Here is an 18,955-nt window from a genome sequence, read left to right on the forward strand (position 1 = left end):
AATTATCAGTTTTGTTAAGGGAAACGGGAAAGTAGAGAACTTGCTACAGCATTCAACATTAATAGTCTCACATTTTTTCTAGTTACTTGTCTCCTTTTTTCCTCCTTGATAGGAATCCAGAGGGCAATGCTGTTACTTTACCCAAGATGTTGGCCAAGTTGGAGGAGTCCCACCTGACAAGAGGGTCGGATCCTACGTGAAATTCAACTATGGCACGCATGGAGGATAAAAGATTGTCTTTCTCCATGTGCGTTACGTGAAAGTTGAGTTGAATGCCACGTAAAATGTCACCTATTCTTTTTGAGCTTCTTGTCAGGTAAGACTCCACCCACTAGGCTAACATTGTACCAAATGATAGCACTGACCTCTAGATTTCTATCACCCCTTGAACATGCACTTTCACCATGGCACCATACAAGCATATAGAATTCCGTTGTTCATAACCTTCAAGTATAGAAAGTCGACAGGATATTAATCTTTTATTTGAAAAAGTACTAGTAGATTCTACCGGAAAATAAATAAAACAGTAGTGCTAGCATATGAAGAGTTTTTATCTGTGGATTATCAAGGAAAAAATGTGAGTTTTCCAGTAATATGTCAACTTTTTAAGTTACTCTTCCGTGGGTAAGAAAGCTGTTATAATCTACAAATATTTACCAAGCTTCTTCAATATTGAAACAATTGGATTATGCAGTATCATAACAAAAATGAGAACAATTATCAACAAAGAAGACGTCTAATTTACAACTGATTCACTGCTACTTTTTCACTTCATGACAAATTAGGCACTGTAACATATTATTGGGCTTGCAAAGGAATAACGTAGTACAGCACCTCAAGCTTCCGTGTAATTCTCAAAACCTTTTACATAAAGTACATCTTAAGCAATCGAGAAAAAGAATCTTCTAGCGAGTGTCCAGAGGGTTTTCAACATCGTTCTCAAGCTGTTTTACATTGTTAACGACAAGTTCGAGTTTTCCTGATAAAACTTCAGTTTGCTCCTCCACAGATTCCAGTAGGGAAAGTAAAAGCTGGCGATATAGTTGACATAACTTATCATGACGCTGAAGCTCCCTCGTGAGTAGTTGAATCTTAAAATCCTTCGATTCCAGCTGGAAGGTTAGCAAACAAAGTTTTTGTTAAGAATTCACATAGTTGTCAGTCCTCAAACCAAAACAAGGGTCCCAGCAACATGGCCACATGGGGAAGGTGCAGACTAAGGTTAAAACACGGATGTCAGGATGGAGGGAAAAGAGGAGGGAAAATACAGAGGGAGAAATACTAGGGGCGGAAAAAATTTCCAAAAATAGTAAAAAAAAATATTTACTATTTTAGAGTTTTTTCCCTCCTAGTATTCTTTCCTCCCTAATTTTCTTCCCATCCAAACATAGGGAAAAAGTTGACTGTCAGAGGTCTTGAGTAATTATCCATGGTATTTCATTTTCTGCTATAAACTCATCCTGCTCCTGAGCTTCTAAAACAAATATTCATTCTTATTGTAACCAAATTGGGAATAATAATTATCCATTCCTACTGGTTCCATATTGGGCAGGCAAGGAAGTATTTGGACAGGCTCCATTAAAAGGAATCTGCATTAAGCCTCAGGAGAGGCACAAAGACGGCAGAATGGTTGATATTTGATCTAAACAGTCTGAATTTTAAAATGCATTACTTCTTTCATTTTGTTTTATTTTTGGTCCTAAGGAAGTAGAATGCAGAATCAAAGCAGTTTTCCAACTCAGATCTTATTAAAGAAATTTAGATTAAATATATGAAATAAAAGAGTCAACAAAGTTAGACTATCTTATTTTTTTCCAATTAAAAAGGAAGGTATTAACGGCTTGAGATATTAATAGCCTGATATTATAAGCAAGATCAAACTTGCAACCTCTCATAAAGAGAGTATTCATGCCACTAGGTTAAAAGTCTATTGGCAGACTATTTTTTTTTTTTAAATTAAAATCTAGACTATCAGTATCCAATATGAATCATCAAATTTCTTTTTCCCTCACTTGAGGCTCAATGGAGGACCCTCTCAATGGAGAGGATCAAAATCTCATACAGGATGCCGAGAAGAAAATATCAGCATTCACAGCTGATAAACGACAGTCTAGTACCTTCCTAATTCGCTCTCTGCCTATGACAATCACCATGCAATGAATGTGAATCTAAAATCCTTTATTTCATTTGATTTTAACCTCTAGGACTTCTGGACAGAGTGTTAGGTGCAAGATGACGATGGTGACTTAGAAATTAGAATCATACCAAGTCAAAGTTGAAGCTGTGCAGAAGCATGGTGAAACAATGAGAGTTTTAGGTTATGGTCCTAAACAACTAAAAATTGGAAAAAGTAAATTTAGAGTATAACAGCTTAAATATTCTAATACCAAAATCAATTATAGGAAAAGAAGCCAAGTGATGCATACAAAAGCACATAGTGCATTTGTATTGTTCTTGTAGAATAGAACATTTATCTTGGCACTGCCTGAAAGTTGGAAAGACGAAATTACGAGTTTTATCTAATGATTACTTTCCCAGAACAAGTAATAAGCCTGTAATGCCTAAACAACATGAGTAGAGGAAATAGCAGGCATAAGTGAGGCATGAATAAGTTATATATTGTCTTGTAAAAACTTCTAATTAGTTTGAACATGGTCTTCTTTTCAATAGAAAAGATGAAAGTTTCAGAATTCTCCCTCAATTTAGGACAGAGGAAAATTAAAATCTCAGGCATTTCAGAAACAAACAGTCAAATACTGTACTATTGAAAGCAATTAAGTATCAGAACCTTTCTTCAATGAAAACTGAAGGACACATCAGCAAGAATACATGGCTTTATACTTCTGAATTCTGATCATGATTTATAATCGATTAAATGTAAAAACAGCATGAAACTCAATTGTATGCAATTCAAAGATTGTTGTGAGCACTATGATGGATAGAGAATATGAGAACTGACTATTCAATGTCAGTAAATGTAAAAGATATAACTCACCAAAGTTCTATCAGTAGCATAGGCAGAAACTTGTAGAGGGTGACAATGTTCCTTCACAAATTTAGTAACAACCCATTTCCCATGATTGTTTACTTTAACCAACATCATAGCCTCACAGCCTTCTCTTATGCTAACTCGTGGTCTCTGAACTGGTTTGGTCCCATTTCTAGGTCTCACATAAAAGCCTTGCTTATTGCATGAAAAACGTCGAGAAAGGATTCTATTATCAGTCTCAGAACGATGGCAACGATCAAGACGAACAATAAACCCTTCCTGTCTCGCGTATCCACTGTAAAATTCCCTGGCAGCCTCTTCAGAATCAAACTCCATACCAACATAAGGTTCTGAAATGGATCTGTCTTCACATGTTGTTGGTATTTTCTCAGCAGAACTTTGAACACTTCCTACCTCAGTATCCAAATCCACTGATCATACAACAAAAATACATTATTCAATGAAAATGTTTGGCAATAAGCTTATATAGAAACATTGCTTTGAATCTAAAAAATAGTCATTGCAACATAAAAAATAACAACAGAAACTGAAATATGATAATTATAATTGAAAGTTGAACACCAAATTCCAAGGTATTTATCAGAGCACTAATGATGAGAAACTTAGATCTCCTCTATCAAGAGGGTGTAACAAGGAGAAAGATGAGATAGGGGGTGAGCCCCACAACACATCAAATTGATTCATTTACATTCATGCCTTCATGTATTGCAAGAAGGAGTGATGATGGGCCAATCCACGTCAAATTGAGGAGGTGTTTGGAAGCACCCAAAAGTGCTTCGTCGAAAAGTGGCAAACTCTTCCAAGTATTTACTTCGCACACTGTACAGGCACTTTTAGAATCATGGTTTTGATTTCATCCAAACACCCCTTAAATCATTTACATTCATGCATTGACCTATTGTAAGAACGAGTGATACGAAAAAACATAATATGTGAAGTCCACACTAAACATCTACACCTATAATCTCTTCTCTCTTCAACTCCGGCCCAAATTCACATATGCATAGGATATATTGCACTCCTCAGTGCATTTTCTCCATTGGAGAGAATCTGGACTCTATAACGAGCACAAAGGCAGAAATTTATCGATATGCAACCCAAAACTAAACCCCATCAACTTGCAGTCAAAGGTAAGATTGCCGTTCGCTATATGTAGTATACATCTAGTAGCCCATAAACTCTAATCGATCAGGCACTACAAATAGCCACGGGTCTAATTCCCCATTCCAACACTACCAAAATGCAGAATTAATATGAATTATGAGCCAATTCCCTCATAACAAAATACAATCCAAATTGAGCTCGAGCAGCTAGCCAACGGCAGAAGAAAAACAAAAATCGAAACCAAAACAGAAAATGAAAACAAAACAAAGAAATTTAAGAGCAAATAATGAATCCAAAAATTGAGGAGAGTTACTTCTTAGCTACGGGACTTCATCGAGGACGCTCAATCTAGAGGAAGTCAGGAAAGCAAAGCACTTCAAATAATCGACTGCTTTCTTTCAGGTTTATGATGATGGATAAGCAATGGGTTCAAATAATATTTCTGCGCCAAATTCAAAGAGTGAAGCTGAGACCGAAACCAGGGTTCAGTTCATCGCATTCAAAGGCGAACGAGAGAAGAAACCTCAGCTTTTGCTTTTCTTTGATTTTTTTTTTTTGTAAAAAGGAAAACAAACGTAGGTTTTTTATTAAAACAAATTTTGTGACTCCAAAATAAAGAATTTTTTTTAAAGAAAAAGATATTGACTTAGCTAAAACTAACTTTCGTTAAATTTTGTTAAAATTAAAAAAACTTCTTTTTATTTCGTAATTATTAAAATATACTAATTGTCTCATACAATGTAAAAGCTAATTATTTCTCATATACATTTAGTATTCTAATTTTATTTATAGTGCATCTAATACTCTAATATTATTTTTCTGACAAATTCAGCACCCCAATATTTTTTTTTTAGTTATATCTAATATTTTAATTTTTATGGTTCTAGTTACACCTTTACCCTTCATAAAATATAAGATACAAAAGAAAAAACTGAAAATATAAATACCATTTAAAACCAAAAGAGAATAGTAGAAACTTGAATACGATTGAGGAATTTTCATCATATTTATTTCTATGTAACCAATAAAACATTTGTTGCAACTTGCAATAGCCTAAAGATTACAAACAAACAATATTCTGGCAAAAAAAGCACAAACAATATTGAAGAAAACACCTTACAGGCTTACACCTCCAAGGTATGTAGATTATGTACCAAAGCAGCTCCCCCAAAAAAAAAAAAAATTATGCACCAAAGCATTGATATATATATAGCAGGAGGAAATTTAAATTGCTAATGCATATACAATTATTTATATACTAATTAATTGTATTTCAATAAGGAAGCCATATAAATTAGGAGTGAGATTTAAAAGCCTTGAATTATTTTTAATGTTTTTAAAACTCTAATCAACGGTGTTCCATTTTCAATCCAATATCCGTTTGTACAAAATGCATCGGAATAATTTCATAATGCAACTCATTATTTTAAAAAAATCAAAATAAATTAAGATAACTAGTAATTAAATTAGTGGAAGAGGAATTATTGAACATCTCAAGAAATGTCAAAACAACTCGGACTTAAAAGGATTGGTCCGGATTGTATTAAAGCTGTAGACTTTAGTAATAGAAGTACTGATTGTAATTATCCTTTTAGTGACCTAGTTGATCAAGTTAGGAAAATTATTCATAAAGAATGGCAGGCCTTATTAATGTATAATCCTAGGGAAATCTTGCTACTATTGATTATCTTGCTAAAACTTCCTATTTTATGAAAGTTAACTTTTATATCCTCGATCCATCTCTACCTTAACTTGACGGGATGGATCGTGACCAAGGAAGTTACTTCTTGTAATGCTTTATCTAGTTCTTATTCAAAAAAAGATTGGTCCATTTAAAACTGAAAAACAAATAGACATCTATTTTAAGCTTGTCAAGTGTCAAGTATTAGCTCGTATTCTTAATATAAAAACTAGTTGGATATTTAATTTGATTTTAAATATAATATTTTAATTTACTTTATCCTTAATATTTATTTATTTTGTCCCCAAATAATTTCTATAGTGATTGCACATGTTAAAGAAATTTCATAAAAGAGTAATTTCAATACACATAATTGATAGTGGTATTTTAGACCAAACAATATCAATTTATTACAAATAATTAACTAAACTAATTTTCTTAATATCTGCAAATTAGTTATGTAGTAGCTCTTATATCAACTGTCCGAGGTAGTTTTTTTTTTTTTTTAACAGTCACACAACGTTACAGATGTGGAAAAATAATTTATTGATAGGGGAGAATGACCACAAAAAAAAAGCTGAAAATTACTAAATGCCAAATAAAAAATGTAAAAAAAATTTATTGTTATTTATAAATTTAGTATTGTCAATACCAAGTAAAATATTATAACCAAATTTGATTTCAACTTCTTTTTTTTTTTTTTGTCATTTGCCCCTGTTGATATGTTGCAAGTATAAACATTTGTCGAGTTTAGGACCTACGGGCTAGGCTAAGGAAGAGTCTCTCTTCTCAGGGGGTACTGAGATCTGAGGAAAGTTTTGTAGTTTGAGAAAATAGTCGGCAGTTATGCGCACAGGGAAAGGCTGTTAGTGTTACTAGTATAATTAGAGGTTTAGATATAGAGACTAGTTAGGAATTTTATGAGATGTATAAGTGTTGTTTGGCACTTTATGTTCCTAATGTATATGATTTGAATCAGGAAATCTATGAGATTTATTGTTTTATTTTTGTATATTTTAAAATAAATGAAAAATTGAAATTTAGCAAAATAACCTAAAACAAGTGGGCTTTGAGCCTACATGTTCAAGGATTGGGCTTCAAAGACAAAGCACTTTTAGAGTAGGAGGGCTTTCAGACCCAATTCTTTTATGCTTAATCCCATCAAAAGTCGAGTTGGGTCCAGTTGTATGGACAACTCTTATGTACCATCTCACTTGTACACTTACCAACCCAATTGCTCCCTTTCATGCTAAATCCATCCAACATGTATGCACCAATAGGATTGAGTTTAGTAGAAGGACTAGCCTCTCACAACTTAACAAATCAAGATTTGAATTCTCGTTGAGAGAAATACTCACATTTAGTACCCAACAGTGTCCCGAATAAGGTTGCTATCAATAGAAGGATACTTATGCTTTAAGGGGAAAAAAATATATGTCATGCACCCTCTCCACCTAATTTATTTTAATATTTTTATTAATATCCATATGCACAAGGGACGGAAGTCGTTCTGGTCATGAGAATTGAAATTTAGAACCGATAATCTCTTATTTAATTTTGGACCCCAAAAAAATCTCCTATTTAATCAGTTTTTTAAAAAAAATGATTTTTTTTGAAATTATCAGTTGAAATCTGAACTATTGACACTATATTTAAATGATATAAATTCATTGTAGAATGCTTATTGCTGTAATGAATAATGAAACTGGTTGAAGTCTCTCCCGCTAACTTTCTCATTTTCCCCTAGGCCAACATCACAATCAACTTGACATATTATCCTCGTCCTTTTTCCACTGCGAACTCAAAGGCTCCACCTTTATCTGTCTAAACCCAGGGTGAACCCAACACTTCTTTTTTTTTTTTTTTTGGGTTGAAAAGCAGAACTACAAATTTTATTTATTTCTTATTATGTCAAGATTTTCCTCCATTTATGAATCAACACAAAGGTTTCTTAGATCAGCGGTGCTTCAAAGTTGCAAGACAATTTCAAGCAAAGACAGCAACAAATGCTGTAAAAAGATAAGAAGAAAATAGCCCATCTCCCGTGAATTGCATAGGGATCCAAATAGTTTTTCTTAGAAGATGCCTCTTCAGTTTCTCACCAGCATATCTACACTATTAATATTATAATTCAAGTCTTGAACAATACAGCATTTTTTATTAAATTTAGGCATTACACAACAAAATAAAGAGCGACTACACTCTAACCTCTGTCCAGTCAACATTCGTCAAGCCATCTCCATCAAAACTCAGACCATTTTCAAGCAAAACTGATCAATTTCTGTAGCATGCAATGCAATATGAAAAGAAGCATCGGATTTATAATTCGTTTGAAAATACAGCTCCATCCAACCAGCTCAATAATTATTGTGCCCTTTTGGCAGATCTAACTTTGTGAATTCCCACCAAAACATACTGATGAGGTATCAAGTATTTACAAATGCTTGAGCTTTACACGCCATTTTGTCATTAAGTTGGCTTAAATTTTGATATTATCATGTAAATCTGTAGCAGAGTTTAGTTGCTCATCATCAGTCTCCGGATCTTCATATCTGCATCTCTTCTTTATACTGGATGCAGCTGTTTGGACAACATATGTTGTACACTGTAAAGCAGGACAAGCCATATCAGATTATCAGTGCTAGAATCGAAAATGGAGGAGGGGAAGGGGGAAGATAAAGCACAAATCAAGGAGGCTAACGCAAAATGATGCAGAGTTTAAGCCTCTATTATAGTACTAGCCTATGGAAGGGACACAAGCAAACACAAAACAAATACATGAAATAAGAAAACATACACAGTATTCAATATGAGACTTAACATCCTGTAATATCACCTCTTTAATACTGGCCTCTCTTGAAAAGTCAAGGGCCGCCATTAATGGTACTCAAGTGGGATTGGAAACCCTCTCATGAAAGCTAGTTATTAAGATGGATAAATCAATTCACTTAAATACCCCATTAATCATCTTATATTACATGATGAGGGACTTTCAGGTATTACATCCTATGTAAATCTCCATCAAAGTCAAGCACCAACAATTCTATAGCCATCCTCGAAATGTGGAAGCATTTGTAAAGTTATATTTAAGGTTAAACAGAGATTTTAATTCGCCCAATCAACCAAGAGATAAAATTCATTTGGTACCCAATTTAAAAAAATAAAAAAGACATGGTTGAATAGTAACAACAAAGACATAATAAGAAAAACAAAACCCAACTACGTGGAGAGCTTAAGTTCTTAATTATTTAATTCCTTGTCCAACTTGCCAATCAACCACTCATCGCCATAGTCAATGTCCTTCAACAAGATTGGGTCAATGACATTAAAAGAGTTAAATCTTCTCCTGAAAGCCCTATTACATTATGCTTATTGAATACTAAATTATTCAATTTTGGGTGTTCAGGGATGGGTCGATAGAATATCCCATGACAGCCTATGACAGATCAGGGCTGCTGTTGCCTTATTTATCAGTAATCTTGTAGCCCGAGCCAATGCAGCTATTATGGGGCTTCATGAAGTTGTAATGCTACACGAGGCGTAACGCCAATAACTGTACTACAGAGCTAAAAGTCGTTCCCTGAGCTATCGTGAGCCTTTAGTAATTGTAAGCAGATGACATAAAATCATTGAGATGATTGACTGGAAGTACATTATGAAGAAAATAAGAGACGGATAGAGAGCAAACCTTTTCTTTCTCCATTCCAGCAGTATAAAACTTACCATGCTATAGTCATTCACCTGTTGCAGAAAATAAGTAAATATATAAACAAGAGGATAGGACAAATGAAGATATTTGAAAGTTTAATTGATATTCATGCTAATCTCAACTTTAAGGAAATCGCCAGAAATGATTGTGGCAAAATGGGAGAGGGAGTGGAAGTGTGTAGATGAAAACCGACTTGAGAAAGAATCACCACTCCAGCATACTTAAAATTACATAAAGATTGTTGTTTTCCTTCGACATGGGGATCAATTCAAATAATAATTGGGAATTGGGCCATAAAATAGTAAAATAAACTATTTTTCAGTCTGAAACACAGCCACCAAAATTGACACTTATTCCTTTATCAGACTAATACATTCTACAATATGCCAATCAAGTGTGAATATAAAATACATAAAATTAACTTTCCTTTCGCCATTTGAGTTCTCCAATAAAAGCATAACAAGTGAAAAGAACTTGAGAGAATCAATCATATGATGCTGAGCTATAAAAATGTCAACTTGTCATAGTTTTACTGGAGATCTCCATGACATATAACTATAAAAGTGCATCTAGGTTCTCGCCAAATAAACTACGAGAGTTCATATGGCACAAACTCTAATAAACTAGTCAAGAACGAGGAAAAGACCATCAGACAGAACAGCTAATTTATAATAGACTATCTTGAAGGGACTAAAATGACTTGAAGATAAATACACAGCAAACGCAGCTAATCAAGCAACTCCCTGAGTTAGAAACCTAAAGAAACAACTACAATAGCAGTTCTGAAAAACTTTTGAAACAGACAGAGGAACGATAAAACTTTCGTCCTTGGCATATGGGGCCATAAAAATACTGACCATGTGAGAATACATGTTTAACCTGACCATACCAAATAATAGGGCATATATCCAAGATTACCCACCAATTCAATCAAAGATATCAATAGGCTGATATCCATCTTGAACTAGCAAGGATCTGAGAAGAAATTAGAGGCCGCAATCACAAGTGAATAACAATAATAAGAAGTACATTAACATGACAGTACGGCAAATTTATCAAACTAAAGCATAACAGTGGTTCGCCATCGGTGATAAATTGAGCAAGAAAATTACAGAAACCAATCAGGATCTCAACAATTTTACACCGACAAGAAGAAAGAAGAAAATAATAACCAACCCAAATAAATTACCTCGCTGCTAAGAGTTGGATTTATAACAAGCTGTGCATAAGCCATGGCAGTTCAAAATAGACGGAGAAAATTGATGGCTCGAAAGGAGGCAACAACAGCAGCAGTAATGTAAGCAGTACACCAAACTCCCACGGCGAATAACAAATTCAGGAAATTAGTGTAAGCCATACACGACAGAGTCCCCGGACGGAGACGGTACAAGAAAACCTGAACGACAAAAGATCAACTACAAAATAAATAAATAAATGCTTCGTATCCACTTTTCCTTTTCTTTTTTTTTTTAATACAAAGATAAAAACAAGCAAGTAAACGGCTCTCAGGGGTTCTCGCAAAGCAAACAAAAACTAATAATGACAACACAAGCTACACAATCCAACAGCACAATTTATAAAAAGAGAAATATTTCCACGGCCGTTATGACAGAGAAACAAAAAATGATCAAGCAAACAATCAAGCTCGTCTTTTCCAGAAATTCGAACTTGTTTCGGTCAAACCACAAATTTTACGGGCTACAGAAATTCAAACTGATAAGCTGAAGTAAGAAACTTTGAAATTTTAAAAACCCAGGGAGAAAGAGAAAAAGAACAAAAAGAGGCAAAATTGAAAGATAGAATGCTCGCATTGAATCGATTCGTTCAATGATCAAGAGATGAGATAAGCGCCGATTAGGGCCATGGTACCTCTGCAAAATGTGCCGAAGAAGACGAAGAAGAAGAAGATGACGATGATGATTGTCAAGGGATGATCGGAATGAGAAGAGAATGAGAGCTGTAAAGGTGATCAACCGGGTAGACAGGTAGGCTCTACTTTTTGACTCCGATGTCCAACCGCGGAATAAAGCTTGGGAAAAAAAAAAAAAAAAACCAAAGAAAGAAAGAAGGAAAAATTACAAATAAAATTTATTACAAAAAAGATAAAATCATAAAACTTAAATAAATGATTTTTTTTTTTTTATGGTCTTGATTGGCTTTATGACCCTTACCATTAACACTTTGAATACAAATAAATGAATATTGTTGATTATCTCTTAAAATATAATCCTTGGGTTATAAATATAAAACCCTTATACTAGTGTGTATAAGGTTCTTACATTTAGAACCGGAATAGTATAATATTTTATTGAATTTTTAAATTATTATTTATTTTTTCCATATATAATTATTAGTTATCTACACATAAAAAAATATCAAATATAAAAATCATTATTGTATGAACTATTCATATATAAACCATAAAAAAAGTACAAATTACTCTTCCGATTCTAAATATGAGACCCTTATATATATCATACAATGTCTGAAAACAAATAATTCTTTCCGGCCAAAAAAAAAAGAAAACAAATAGTTTTTGTTAAAAATATGAAATATATTTTTCGTTTATAAAAATTATTTTCTTCCATTTTATTTTCATTTTATTTCATCTTCATAATTTGTAGAGTTCTCTAAAAAATAAAAATAAAATTACTTGTCTAATTTTTTTAAAAAAAATATTTCGTGACGATTAAACTCAACTAATTGAAGAAATTACCTTGGAAATATATGTGACTATCATCTGAGTAGCTAAAGAAAAAAAGGAATTCAACATATTTCTTGATTTTGGCAAAAAAAAAAAAACAATATTTCTTGACTTTTAACTGTAATTTTAACCCATTTTTTGTCATACAAAATGATTGTTTCGTTTGATAATTCTATCTAAAAACCTCATAAAAATTTTAAAGATGAACCGAACTTAATCTATAATGTAAGGAAGTTATTTATATATTGCTGAAAGTTTGAGACATTATTTATAAAAAATAATTTGTTATTGGGAAAATAATAAATTAATTAACAACAAGAGAATTATGTGCATATCAATTTAAACTCAAAAATCCTTGTTTATATTTGATCTTAATAAATGTGAAAATAACACAATTTAGTAGGCACAAATGTGAGAGGTAGTGCATCTTCAATTACAAGAAATTTGATTAGGCCCATATGGGGAAAAAATAAATACAAGCTAAGTATCTTAAATTTTAGTAAATTTTTATACTTGTAAATCGAATTGCATCATTCATAAATAAAAATTATAAATTAGGGTATAAAAAGGTCCACGCGGAGAATCCTATTTACTATTTTTTTAAAAATATTTTATAACGTGTTTTCTGAATTATTCAACTTGATAGAATTATTCTTTTGGGTAATATATTCTTTGCCGTTTGGTGGATAAGAATGCACCAGTGGGCATTTCATTATATCTTTCAACTAAACTTGCCTTGTGCAAATAATTATTTTTCCTCCGGATGTCGTTTGGCATATATGCTTCCTTCAATTGCAAGAGAAGCTCATTTATCATTCCATTACCTCTGCTTTTAATAAAAGAGTTTATTTGACATTCAATTTGATCATAAATATAAAATTCTAATTAATTTTATTTATCATATTTTTTTATTTTTTTAACATATTGCACATGTCAAAGATTTTATAAAATGGCAGTTCTAACTAATACACATGATTAATGAGAGCATTTTAGAAAAATAATATTTATTTATTATAAATAACTAACATAACTAATTTTCTTGAGAAATGCTTTTGTCAATTAAAAAGATTATATTTATTAGAAAAAGGAAAACGCAGTTGAGATTTCTTGAATCTGAGTCATTTACAAATAACTTATATATATCGCATCATAAAGTTAAAACCTTATGTTGAAATTCTTAAAGCTATAAACGCTATAGTTCTTTGTCTCCAATTAGTCTTTCTTTCTTTAAATAATAAAATAGAGGTTTAAGGTATGAAAATATTTATGAATGTTTTTTTTTTTTGGCATATAGCAGCCAGTATCTTTAACTTAAATATGTTACACATATACATCAAAAGGCTCATTTAGAATGGCTTATAAATAAAATTTTAATTGTAATTTATAAAATATGAGATAAATAGGTGAAAGAAATTTTGAGTCAACTTATATAAAATGTGTTTATAAATGATTTTAAATGTGGTGACAAACAAAACCTAAATGTTTGAAAATAATATAATATTAAATACTTTTTGCACAAAGCTTCATGATTATTTTTGCACATTAACTCTAAAATATAATACACTAGGGGTTGATCTAAAATTAACTCAGGCAAATAGGCAATAAGAATATGATGACAAATATGCAAACAATTATATGTTTATGATTTTAACTCCCTAAATGTAACCTATGAAAATCATGTAATACACAAGGGGCTGAAAAAAAAGGTTTTCAAATTTAAAATTTTAAGGGAAAATAACCAAAAAATAACTATTGACTTTCAAAATAATAAATAGGTGATTTTAGCATGTTAAAAATTTTCCAAACTTTAAATTACGTACTAGTAAACCAAACAACACCAAAAAAAAAAAACCTTAAATTAAGTAAAATAAGTAGTGAATTAAATTAACACCATCTTGAAGGTAACAACACCATCTTAACTCAATGAACATTATACCAAGTAAAAAAATTTATTGGCTAAGAGAATATAAATTTGAACAGGTACAATTATTTTAGCGCACGCACCTTTTTTCCATTTTGACAATTATTACACATAACTGAAGATGAGTTGCACAGGACTAAAAAAAAAATTGTATCCGCAAAAGATAGTTACACTCACTAAGGGAGTGTTTGGATGCCCTTAAAATCATTTTTCAAAAACACTTTTTCGCAAATCGAGACAATCTCCTCCACATATTTGTTTCATATACCGTAAAAGCACTTCTGAAACCATGATTTTGATCTTATCCAAACACCCCCTAAGTTTAGATCCTTTTAGCCAATAAAATTTTAAAACACATACTTTTTGCCAAATTTACCTATGAAAAATGCATTAGATCAAACTAGAATATGGATCTCAGTCACATCATTAAGAAAAATGGGCTATTTGTTAAGCCCCTTTTCTGCGGATGAAGGAACTTCCAGATGACCAAAAGCATCATGAAGCAAAATGAAACAATTATTTCTCGGTAGCTCTGTCATCGCCTATTAAGGCTCCTGATCTTCCTTTATGATTGATTATGTATACAATACAACTTGGAGAAACAAATAAAACTTCAATCTCCAGATATGACTGGGCATTAAGAACCCTGCTTAATGCCATGAAACTCTCCTATCCAAGAATGATACAATCTGGGGAAATAATTGGAAAAGAAAAAATCTCGATGACTAAGACAACAAATCTAGTGCATGCTTGGGTTTACGTTGGAAACCACCAAAAGCCATGCTTTGATGTGAAACCAAACACACTGCAAATGAGCCATCAGATCATCAAGTGACAAGCAGCCTTCCTCAGTCAAAAATTTTCTCCCCAGTTGAAAATTGTAAGAATATTAAGGAACTAAAAAAACATAGCAAGCCAGGAATGAAGAACACTGCTCTCCAGCTATCAGGACCTGTAAGATCTGAATTAGCAGTTTTAGCAGCTTCAAGAAGTCTGCCAGTAAGGTCCACTCCAATAATTCCGGCTAAAGTGCCTGCCGTATTAGAAACACCCATCACAATTCCGGCATATCTTGGAGCCACATCCATGTGATTCACTGCAAATCCAGCTCTGCCCAGAGCCAGAAAACCCAGAGCCACAGAAGAACAGAAGATAGCCCCACCAGATGTTCTGAATATGGGAATTACAATCAATGCAAGAGAAGCAACTAAAAATCCTATGGTATTCAAGAATTTCCTGGTTTTTGTCACAGACATTATCCTCTTGGTGATTAAATGATCAGCAACTACACCACCTATGTTTGAGAATATAAACATGTTCAGATAAGGCATCATTTTTGAAGAACCCATATCTTGAAGGCTTAGTTTAAGGCCTAATTCAAAGTAGGTTGGCAGCCAATTCATCAACACATATAAACCATAATGAAAAGTGAAATTGTTCACAACAATTGCCCAGACTGGCAAGCTAGTTAGGATTTTCATCCAAGGGATTTTGGCTGCTTTGACTGAAATTCTTCCATTCTCAACCTTTGATCTCAGATTCCCCTTGATAGGCAACAATAATTCTCCAAACCCGGAAGCCGTGGCCTTTGGATGCTCAATACGAGGAGGATCACTGCCATATGTAAACCAAAGTAAGGACCACATGCCACCCATTGCTGCCTCGGCAACAAATATAGATTGAGGACCTCTAAGTTTCACTAGACTGGGAAGGACAAGCATTCCCATTGCTGCACCTAGATACATCCCAGAAGTTGTAAGAGAAACAGATCTAGATCTTTCATGGGGAGGAACCCATTGTGCTAGAACAGTGTGGATGGAGGGAAAGATGAACCCCTGTGCCACACCAACCAGCAAACGCGCAATTATTAACACAAAAACTCGATTGGGATCTAACGGAACCAATGCACAAGTTAGTGACCATACAACAAATGAAAGAAGGAGAACTGTCCTCCCTCCGATTTTCTGAGCAGCCCATCCCCCTGGCACTTGCGAACAAGCATATCCATAGTAGAAAGTAGATAGTATAGCCCCTTTGCTAGATTGATTCACTCCAGCAGCATCAGCAGCAACAGTATATGCAATTGAAAACCCAACCCTCTCTATGTAACAAACAGATGTGCAGATAAAGGTCAAAACGACAATCAGGTAACGCTTAGGGAATTTCATCATCCACTTCAACCACTTCACCTACACTTCAAAGTCCAAGCATTTACTTGGTTGACTCATTCAGATTTAGCATCCCTCTAACAGATTTCTCTTCTAAGATGATGATTCACAAGATTCAAGGAACTTATGCCCATAAATACTTCAACTTCACAACGGATCTTGGACGCCAGATGAAATCATTGATAACATTACCCAAAAACTTCATCATATTTGCTTTTCAGACCAAGAAGTAAATAAAGAAACGCAGAAGGGCCCACGCAATGCCAATTATTTAGCTCCGTTGCCAATTATTTACCACAGATCAAAACAAATCAGCTCCATACGCATGAAATGGAGAGAAGCGGATAAAACCCACCTCATCTTTTTCAAGAATTTTTCACTTTTCTGTGAGTTTTAAGAGTCCTGGCATTCAGATAGGGACCAAGAAATGCAAGAGAAGAATGATTAAGGATAAAAAGTCAATAAGAGGAGGGAAATGGAGTGAACTGAAATGGGGTCACGTACCTCGCCAGTGACGGACAGAATCAACGGCGTTCGTCACCGTCGAGACTGGAACGACGGATCGGAAAATAGTGGCGGGAGCTGGAATACAAAGAGAAGAAGAAAATATGGCAACTCGAATCGGGGGAAAGAATGCAGCCCCCTTTCACCTTCTTTTTTTTTTTTTAATAGTGAAAAGAAGAACTGCAGTAATTCTTGTCAAACTCAAAACAGCTTTCAGTTGAGATGCCGGGAGTGGCTCATGAGAAAAACGCAATTAGAAGTTCAAAACGCGTTAGGCATGTCGGTAAAGTTGTTGTCCTGGATTTTTTTTTGGGGGTTTTTTGTCAAAATATTTATTGAGGTCGTACTCATTATTTCTAATTTGGTATTTAAAAAATATATACTTTGAAAAATTTACATAATTCCAAAAAAATGAGGAAAAATAATATTTAAAGACCCTAAAATTATCAAATTCCAATTTAGATACTCCAATTCATATAATCCCTAGTCTATGTGGGAGACAAACTAAAATTGAAATTAGTGTCTTTTCCTCTTAACTCGGACGCTTCGCTGAACTTTCCCATCTTTCTATGTTTCGGTGTTCATGGAAAAGCTCATATCAGGGGATGCAGTAAGCGCAAGGCTTAAACAAACTCATATTAATTACGTTTTTTAATACAAAAAATGATATTATTTTTATAATTGACTAGGTAATAATGAGTTTTGATTGTCAAATTATAAATATAAAGTTAAGAATACTATTAATGTTTTTAGTACGCGTTATTTCTATAATATAGCAAGTCCTAAATGCAAAATGACAAGCCTGAAATAGAGATTAACAACATACTTTCTTTAAACTAACGAAAAAATTATACATCAACATTGTTACCGACATATGACTATTAACAAATGTTAAATAGAAAGTAATAGTATTGTCATGGTCGTTAACAAAATACTAGCATTACTATAACACCATCAAATTTTCATGTCATTGTATGAACATAGTACCAATAACAACACTTACATTAAAAATAACAACATTCTTATGATCAATAACAAAAAATCAGTATGACCATGATGGAAGTTACAATACAAACACCTGGCTTTTACGTTGTTGTGATTGAAGTTCAACAAGGAATCAAAGTCACAATTGTTGTTTTTGTTCTTTAGGCTCTCACATGTTGCTTGTTATGTTCCATTAAATCAATACTCCTCCGGTCGTTACAATACAAGACCCATTTAACTAATTTGATTAGATTAAGGAAGTTAGGTAAGTTAGTTAATTATAAGAAATGTGACACGTTTTTCCTAAAATACCATAATCATCTTTCTTAATACCTCCTATTCATCTTTTATTTGATTATGGTTAAAGGAATGTCCATAAGGGTAATTTAGAGAAAATTGATAAATATAAGAAATAGGTCTTATATTTAGGACCAAAATCAACTCAAAAATTGGGTCCTATCTTAAGGACCAGAGGAGTATCATTTTTAGCACAGTTATAAAGATGGCATCATCTAATGCTATCTGGTTAATCCCATCGTTATTATTCTAAATGTAATTTGACTTTAAGAAGAATCTAATCTCATACCATGGTTGCTTCCTTTTGGTATATTAGGGGAGTTGGGTCAAGCAGGCCAACCTAATATTCCTTTTTCTTTCTTCTAAGGAAGCTTATCCTGCCATTTTATTCATTCACCCTCCTCTGCATCATTCTTCCATTGACCATGTTCCTTCCAGAAGCTGAGATGCATAGCTGGTTGTTTGTTACATTCCTGGAGTCATGTCTCTCCTAACCATTTTTCCATGTTTCCATGCATTTCCAGTTATAGTGCCTTGCCTCCTTTTGACAATACTATGCTAGTGACTAAACTTAGGGCCTGTTTGGGATCACGTTTGGGGTCCCAAACGTGCATCTCAACCGGCAAAAGCTCTTTTTATGTTTTAGTATATGTTTGGGATCACTTCTGTGGAAATAAACCTTTTGGTCCCAACGAGCGGTACCATTGAAGCTATTTTACATTACTTTTAGAGAAAAAGTTCGTTCCTGCTGCAGAGAGAGAAGATGTACAAGAGAAAAAAAACATAAAAAGATAGAATTTCTTTGGAAAAAACCCCAATAATTTAATTAATTTAATTTATTATTTTTTAAAAAATTTATCAAATTGTATGTAT

At 33.3% G+C, this 18,955-nt stretch overlaps 2 protein-coding genes and 1 long non-coding RNA gene across 3 annotated transcripts; all 3 read right to left on the reverse strand.

Annotated features, from left to right (window-relative positions):
- Positions 1-670: 670 nt before the first annotated feature.
- On the reverse strand, positions 671-4,628 carry LOC114712307 (protein FAR1-RELATED SEQUENCE 3). The gene is made up of 3 exons (XM_028896826.1): positions 4,428-4,628; positions 2,996-3,420; positions 671-1,112 (listed from the first exon to the last, which is right to left on the reverse strand). Coding segments are annotated over exons 1-3 (633 nt in total). The 5' UTR covers positions 4,429-4,628; the 3' UTR covers positions 671-905.
- Positions 4,629-8,052: 3,424 nt separating this feature from the next.
- On the reverse strand, positions 8,053-11,493 carry LOC114712309 (uncharacterized). Its single transcript, XR_003737225.1, has 4 exons — positions 11,374-11,493; positions 10,694-10,900; positions 9,484-9,536; positions 8,053-8,400 (listed from the first exon to the last, which is right to left on the reverse strand). It is a non-coding gene; the product is annotated as an uncharacterized LOC114712309 (long non-coding RNA).
- A 3,163-nt stretch (positions 11,494-14,656) lies between these two features.
- On the reverse strand, positions 14,657-16,902 carry LOC114712298 (probable anion transporter 5). Its single transcript, XM_028896813.1, has 2 exons — positions 16,802-16,902; positions 14,657-16,699 (listed from the first exon to the last, which is right to left on the reverse strand). The coding sequence occupies exon 2, from the start codon at positions 16,298-16,300 to the stop codon at positions 14,978-14,980; it is 1,323 nt and encodes a 440-aa protein (XP_028752646.1). The 5' UTR covers positions 16,301-16,699; positions 16,802-16,902; the 3' UTR covers positions 14,657-14,977.
- Positions 16,903-18,955: the final 2,053 nt, after the last annotated feature.

The sequence above is a fragment of the Neltuma alba genome, unplaced genomic scaffold (assembly GCF_004799145.2).
Source record: "Neltuma alba isolate B1F8T4 unplaced genomic scaffold, ASM479914v2 tig00011343_pilon, whole genome shotgun sequence".
Taxonomy (NCBI): Eukaryota; Viridiplantae; Streptophyta; class Magnoliopsida; order Fabales; family Fabaceae; genus Neltuma; species Neltuma alba.